General features: G+C 34.4%; 1 protein-coding gene and 1 long non-coding RNA gene across 2 annotated transcripts; one reads left to right on the top strand and one right to left on the bottom strand.

Moving 5' to 3' along the window:
• Nucleotides 1-4877: 4877 nt before the first annotated feature.
• On the top strand, nucleotides 4878-5742 carry LOC135138718 (uncharacterized). Its single transcript, XR_010282044.1, has 2 exons — nucleotides 4878-5324; nucleotides 5385-5742. It is a non-coding gene; the product is annotated as an uncharacterized LOC135138718 (long non-coding RNA).
• A 769-nt stretch (nucleotides 5743-6511) lies between these two features.
• LOC135138675 (uncharacterized) lies at nucleotides 6512-7195 on the bottom strand. Its single transcript, XM_064068652.1, has 3 exons — nucleotides 7131-7195; nucleotides 6623-7014; nucleotides 6512-6549 (listed from the first exon to the last, which is right to left on the bottom strand). The coding sequence occupies exons 1-3, from the start codon at nucleotides 7193-7195 to the stop codon at nucleotides 6512-6514; spliced, it is 495 nt and encodes a 164-aa protein (XP_063924722.1).
• Between the last annotated feature and the right edge of the window lie 297 nt (nucleotides 7196-7492).

Below are 7492 nucleotides of genomic sequence, written 5' to 3'. Positions count from 1 at the left end.
TTCAAATATTGCGTGAAACACATTCTAAGATATAGTTCACAGCAGTGAATAATGTGGCCATAAAATATGTTATTTTATCTTTTAATTAATATTTTTATTTTTAATTTTATTATTCTTTTTCTTTGCAAATAGTAACAGACGATATACATTTAGTTAATAAGCACGTTTTTTTTTAAGTTGATTATATAATTTTGAGGTCACAATTCGTAAGTTATGGGCTATAATGTGACAATACAAAAATAATGTCAGGCTTCTGACAAACTGACCAATATAATTTGTAAACGAGTTATCCTTGGAACATTACAAAAAATGGATTACTCTTGGAGGATTCCTAATCATCTCATCTCATATTTTTTGCATTATAAATTTAATTGCAGATTAAATTTATAATGAGAGATATTATGACTATTTTGTGAACAAAGTCTGTTTTATTTAATTGAGAAAGTTGTGTCATTTTTCTAGCAGAACTACTGTTTGATGTTCGTTTCTCTTCATTTACGATGTGCATGGAATGTCCCAGTGACATTTTCCTGTACTACAAAAGAAGTTTTAAAATTGGTTATAACTGTATTAAAATCATTCAGTTAATATCTATATGGTAAAGAATAAATGAAACTAGAATTTTATCATGATGTGTAATATTACTCCTGTTTGCTGTAGAAACGGATATTCTAAACGCATCTGACACTGAAGCAGAGGCTTAAAAGTTCTCTAACAAACACAATATATTATTGTTCCTGTGGAGAAATGTTAACTCGAAAATATTAAAACTTCCCGTGGACCATTATGAACAAAATTATAACAAAATGTAAACAAAAAAGACGAATCAAATACATGGCAAGGATGCTATGTATGATAGAATGGATATATTATTTAGTCTTTTTAAAATCCCTGTGGTATAGCGAAAAAATATAAATTTCAACGGCTGTGGGAATTACAGAGAATTCTCAATGAATGCATTTTAACCGCACTCAAATTTAGTTCCTTGTCATACTCTGAATGTTTAAAATCCCCTGCTCAGCTATCGTTTTCTCATGTCATTATATCGCGCAAGTGTCCACATGCACCTCCCCACAGTGAATCCCCACTTGACCCTCAACTTCTCAATTACCGTAGTGCGAAGGGCCCTTTATGGGGTCCTTACAATAGTCCCGGAATCTTCCGGCATTGTATTAATCACTCTTATAAGAATATTCCGGGCGTTACGTTGAGTCCGTTCTCAATATTGTGCATTGTTCAAGAGCAAGTTGCGTGGATCACCGAGACCTCGGGGTCATAATAATGGCCATCCTCCAACAATGTGAATATAAGCACGCGTCTGCAGTTTGGCCAGTCGGATTAATTCCAGCGTGTGTGTGCACGGCCATCCCCTAAGGCCGGTCCTGTTGACCCTCCAACAATGCAATGTTGACCATGATGAGATGCGCCTAAGGTTAATTTGCGGTTTCATTAGATAGCTTCCCGTGTACTACCCCACCATACCACGTCCTTTGATGATGCTTTCTTCTTCTAATTATGTTTCTAGGTAGTAAAGTTGGGCTAAGCGCCCTCCTTTATGCCGCTTATTAACAAATATAATTAAACTCTATTAACAACAAACGCTTTTACTCGAACAATATTTATTTGACAAACAACAGATTTAACTGGATAAAGTTGTTCCACGGTGAAGTTGAAGTTGTATTCAGATTTAGTGGAGAAAATGTATTAGGTCGTAAGCTCTGTTTTTTTTTTGTTCTCACGGGGAGTGAGTTTATGTGTGAATAAGTCCGACGACGATTATTCTACCTTAGAAACAATAACTCTTCAAACACATTAAGCCGAACGATAGTTGTTTCTTGAAATGGACAAATATTTAAAAATTTAGCCTATTTACATGGAATGTTCCAAGTCATTTCTCCTTACATTTTCTTTCTCAAAATAAGTTGAACGATGATCACTAGACGCATAATGTAATTTGGAGAAGCAAACAACACAGAGAACTGTGCATTGCAATTTAAAAACAATGATTTACTTCTAAGTTTTAACTGTACTTCTCTAGTCTTCCGAAGCGTGAATTGATTATGTCAAACTTGTTTTCTCACACATAATTCTTTTATGCGATTTTTTTACAGAGAACATATTGATAAAGTCCTTCACAGAATTCATAATTCCGTTAATTGACGTTTTCTTGAAAAATTCAAGGATAGGTTAATTTAATTTTTTTTATTCACAATGAAGCAGTAACATACAGCTTTTCTGACCCCTGAGAGGTTAGAATGTCAGCGATTCCACGGATACTTTTCAACGAGTCCGAAAAACCTGAAAACGGTCAGTAATGACGCATGATCGGTCAGAAATTACCCACTTTCCGCCACTGTCGGAACTACAAAGTTCAAATGAAAGCATTTATTGGAAATGACGGCCCCATAAGTTTTGGTGGGTATTTCCGCAAATTTTTCTGAAAGTAGTGATAGTGATAATGATAATGAAAAGACCAGCGAGAGAGCCGTTTACTATACGGCAGATTTCTGAGAAAATACCTAATAGAAGAAAAGGACGTTATCACCATCTAACACCAATGAATAAGTCGTACGCCGGTTTATAATTTTATACCACACCAGATCAGAGTTTGAATGTTAATTTTTTTGCAATTCTCGTAACTCTAGACGAGTAAATTCTATTTCACTGCCAAACATTGTATACTTATATTAAGTCCATAGCTTCTATCGTTTCTTTCGACTTTTTCCTTCTTCTGTCTCTTTTCCTTTTGCTCTTCGGAATTTTCCACGCCACCATCTTAACTTTCCTTTCTTGGGTTATTCTTTCTAGGTGTCCTAAGCATTACAATCTTTTTATTTTTATGAAATTGCTTACAACAGTGTCATTATATAAATCATATATTTCTTCATTAGTTCTTCTTTCCCATTCTCTTTCTGTTTGTTTCCATCCAAAGATTCTTCTAAGGATCTTCCTTTCCCAAATTTACAGTCTTTGTTTCATTTTATTGGCATAATCCATGTCTCACACGCGTATGTTAGGGTTGGTCCCTCTCTGGTTTTATATAAGTATTCTTAGTTTTGTTTGCCTCGATATTTCTTTACTTTTCATAATTTTTCTTAATCCTCCTGCACAGTTGTTACCTTTAGCAATTCTCAGGGTTATTTCTTTGTCTTCTTGGCATTTGTTGGTTATCAACACCCCTAAGTAAATAAACATTTCTACTTCTTCAAATTCTACTTTTATTACAGTTATTCTTTAGTTCTATATATTTTGTTTTTTCTATTTTAAATTCTAAGCCTACCTCTTCTGCTTGTCTCATTAGCTTTGCTGTTATCCTTTCAATTTCCCTTCTATTCCTAGCTAGTAGGACTAAATCGTCTGCGTAGACTAGACATTGATGGCTTCTATTGGAGTTGTAGACCCTTCCTGTTTATATCACTTTTCCTTATAATACTCTCTAGCACCAGATTGAATAGAGTTGTTGACAACGGATCACCTTGTCTGAGTCCTTGTTTAACATTGAAACTGTCGCTAGTTTTTCCGTTTACTTTTACTCTACTTATTGTGTTTTTCAATGTCATTTCTATTAGATTTATTAGTTTTTCGGGAATATTTAGCTTTCTCAATATGTTTATTAACTTCGTCCTGTTCACGTATCGTAAGCTCTTTTGAAGTCCACGAAGAGTAAATGAGTAGGAATTTCATATTCGTAGTTTCCTACCATGATTTGTTTCTACATAAATATTTGATCGATTGTCCCCCTTCCTTTTCTAAAGCCTCCTTGATATTCTCCTAGAGCTTCTTCCATATATCCTTCAAGTCTTCTTTTTATTATCGATGCCAGTAGTTTGTACGTAACGTCTAATAACGCAGGCCCACCTTAGTTTCCGCAGCTTCTTCTATCACCTTTTTTAAAGAGCGGAGTTATTAGTGTAGTAGTTGTAGTAGTAGTAGTAGTAGTAGTAGTAGTAGTAGTAGTAGTAGTAGTAGTAAGTGTTTATTTTTACACTACGGGCTTAAAAAGATTCTTGATTTACAACACTATAATTTTTTCCTAATTAACAAAAACCAAATAAAACATTTTAAAATAACTCATTTTTTTCCTTTATCCCATCCCCCCTTGCCCCAGCCTTACTCTTGTCCTCTCCACTTCTTTCATCCATTCCACCCCTCTTCCGTCTTCATTTAATATCTCTGTCACACTCTTCTCTCTTTCTTTGCTCTCCTCACAGTCATGCCGCATGTGCTCTATCGTCTCTCGCACTTCTCCACACTTCCTACACATTCTCTCACCTTCGCTTACCCAAAACTTATTATTTCTTTCTTCATTTCCACACCTAAATCTCGCAATTATTTTTTTTTCTTTCGCGCTTTCTCTGTCTAGGTACTTTGGTACTGTTTCTGTTATTATCTTTCTATAGTCTGCATTTTACCTAGATTTACTTACACTCGCTCTTCTCTCTTGTTTATCTATGTCTCTGTCACGCATTCACAACTCTTCTCTCATACTCATCCCCATTTCTATGTTTCTCTCTATTTCCATCCATGCGTATCCCAGTCTTTCATAATATACTTGCCTACCCTTGTGATGTTCTTTACCTGCTTCGTTTTTTTTCCTTCCAGCTTTCATACAATATCCTACATTCCTCTTTTTCTTTCAACCTTTCATCATATTTGGCAGCTCTTTTCCCAGTGTATACTCTTAATTTCTCTCGTTTACATTCTTCTCTTACTACACAGAAAAAAGTCGTGTAAATTTACAATTATTTTACTGTTGCTTTTTATGTATTTTTTTACTTAAATTTAGTAAATTTACGTAAGTTAGCAGCATTGTGCATAAAATAAGTAAACTTGTGTCACTATTTGTATTTTCACAAGTCAAATTGAAAAAACACAATACAGAATCGCAATTGTAAATGTATATTCACTTTATAAATGAATTATACTTTATAATACCGTAAATATACTAACATTTTTTACAATTACTTCCAACTTTGTAAAATAATCCAGTCTACCGGTGAAATCACATGCATACTGTGAATTGTTGATGCGCACGCAATCATTACTATAACGCTTGCAGGTTATAACAAGTTGGAGTGCATTAGTTGTGGTAATATATTTTGTATAAAATAGTGTATTTTGTTGTTAAAGGTAAGTACTTTACTATTCTGGTTTACTATTTTCCTCCAGTTACAAAAGTACACTTTCCAGGCGGATAATTACTTACTATAATTTGCCCATGTCATCTTTAATTGTTATGTTAATGCAATTTTTATCACAGGGTGATGATATGAATAATTTAAATGAAATTATCAAGGTGGCTGCGCCATGTGTAATTGAAATAGGCAAGTATTTAAAACGTCTTTGTACCTATAACATTTTAATGTATTTTTGTATTTTTCTAGAGAGCGATCCACAAACAATTTATCACGTAGTTTTAGAACGACAAGTAGTGATTCCAAGTGTTGTCACTTTAAAAGATGCAGTATCTTGGGCGTTTGGATTATATTTTATAATGAATTTAGAATATGCAGACGAAGTATCAGCAGTTTTGGAAATGATGCAAAGATTTTTTTTGAAAATACATCCAGATCAAGGATCCAAATCAAAAAGAATAACACCAACAAAACGCAAAGTAATTGGCCTTATGAACAAATTAAATTAATGTAAAGTATATACAACATCAATGACTTTGTTTTGTGTTTATGATTTTATTACATGTTTATTATGTTTTTCACCATAAAATAAAAGGTTCACTTTGTCCGACATGGTTTCTTTGATTAAAACTAGTACTAAAAATAACAATAATTTGTGTAAATTTACATATCAATTCACGGAAATTTACATACCAATTCACGGAAATTTACATACCCATTCACGGAAATTTACATATTTTATTGTAAATTTACAATCGTCAAAATTACATTTTACTTGTAATTTTACATGTTCTTTTGTAATTTCGATTTACATTCAAAAAGTAAATATCACATTCAAACTTAAAAATACATTTCGTTGGAATATTACCCTTATTATCTCGGGTTACAAATTACCTGTGATTTTCACAGTAAATTTACAAGTAAACTTTTTTCTATGTATATAGCCTGGCGTCTCTTTCCGTAGCCCTAACATCCACCTCAAATATTTTTCTTGTACTGCTTCAATCTCTGCATATTCCTTCCATCCCCATATCTCTACTCCATACATTAATACACTCCTAACTAAACTATCAAACATTCCTTCTTCTTACGTCATGTCCAAATATTCTCTCACCTATAGTCCACACCATTCCCATTATCTGCATCGCTTTGACCCTTCTTTCTCTTATGTGTGCTTTTACCGTGTTAGTTGTTGTAAACTTAAATCCTAAATATTTAAACTGCTTTACTGTGTCTATGATTCGATCTTCCCAACGCCACCCTTTTTCCTCCCCTTTTCTTCCTTTTTTTCTAAACATCATCATTTTTGTTTTTTCTACATTTACCTCCAGTTTCTTTCATTTAAAGTATATTTGCAGATTTTTTTTTCATCTCATTCATTCCACATTCATCCTTCGCAAAATTACCGAATCATCTGCAAATGACAAACACCATACCTTTTCTCTCCTCACCACAATTCCTTCCGCTTGTACTCCTCTAAACATTGCTTCGCTTATGTAACAAGCTTATGTAACAAGCAAACAGACTGGGACTTAATGGGCATCCCTGTCTCAATCCTTTCGTCGTCCGAAACATTTCACTTTCTACTCCTCCCACTCTCACACTAGTCACTGTCTCTCTATAGATCTTTCCTGCTGCTGCAATTAACTTTTCACTCAGTCCTCTTCTCTCCATGCATTCCCACAAACACTCTCTGTCCACCGTATCAAACGCGGCTCTTAGGTCTACAAACAGTGCATATACCCGACCTCCTTCCTTTAGCAACTCTTTTTCTATTAGATGATTCAGGATATATACGTTGTCCATAGCCCCTCTACCTCTTCTAAATCCCGCTTGACTTTCCGGTAATATACACTTTTCGTTCATCTCTGTCACCAACCTTTCATTTAACACCATTGCGTACAGTTTATATGCCGTATTTAGGAGAGTTATTCCCCGATAATTCTGTTTTCTTTATTACCCTTTTTATGAATTGGGCATATTTGCCCTACTCACCATTCCCCGGAAAAACCTTTACACGTCCACACATCATTCATTAACTCGCTCAATCTTTCAATCATCCCATCCGTCCCAAATATCCACACTTCGTTAACCACTCTCCGGTGCTTTTCCTCTTTTCAGTCATCCTACTTGTTTTCCTTCTTCCTCTACTCGAATTTCAGCCTCCCTTTCTCTACCACCATTCCCGGTTTTACTATCTTGCGCTACAATTCTCTCTTCCTTTCCATTCAACAGTTCCATAAAATGCTTCTTCCACTGTATTATAGGTATGTCTTCACTAATCGTGATTTTGTTCTTCCGTTCTTTATTTATATACTGCCATGCCTTTTGCTCAGTTCTTATGGCTTTAATTTTTT

The sequence above is a fragment of the Zophobas morio genome, unplaced genomic scaffold (assembly GCF_036711695.1).
Source record: "Zophobas morio isolate AGI-343-1 ecotype UQ-CSIRO unplaced genomic scaffold, CSIRO_AGI_Zmor_V1 ptg000030l, whole genome shotgun sequence".
NCBI classification, from domain to species: Eukaryota; Metazoa; Arthropoda; class Insecta; order Coleoptera; family Tenebrionidae; genus Zophobas; species Zophobas morio.
Note: the sequence above shows the minus strand (reverse complement) of the source record. Positions and strands in the feature narration are given on the sequence as shown.

What these genes read in the sequence shown, in the direction of transcription:
- LOC135138675 (XM_064068652.1), bottom strand. Translation starts at nt 7,195, where the DNA reads ATGATTGAAAGATTGAGCGAGTTAATGAATGATGTGTGGACGTGTAAA. An exon ending in AAAGGTTTTTCCGGGGAATG is followed by an intron (nt 7,015 to 7,130) that starts GTGAGTAGGGCA and finishes GTTAAATGAAAG; the next exon opens with GTTGGTGACAGAGATGAACG. An exon ending in AAGCTTGTTACATAAGCGAA is followed by an intron (nt 6,550 to 6,622) that starts GCAATGTTTAGA and finishes TGTCATTTGCAG; the next exon opens with ATGATTCGGTAATTTTGCGA.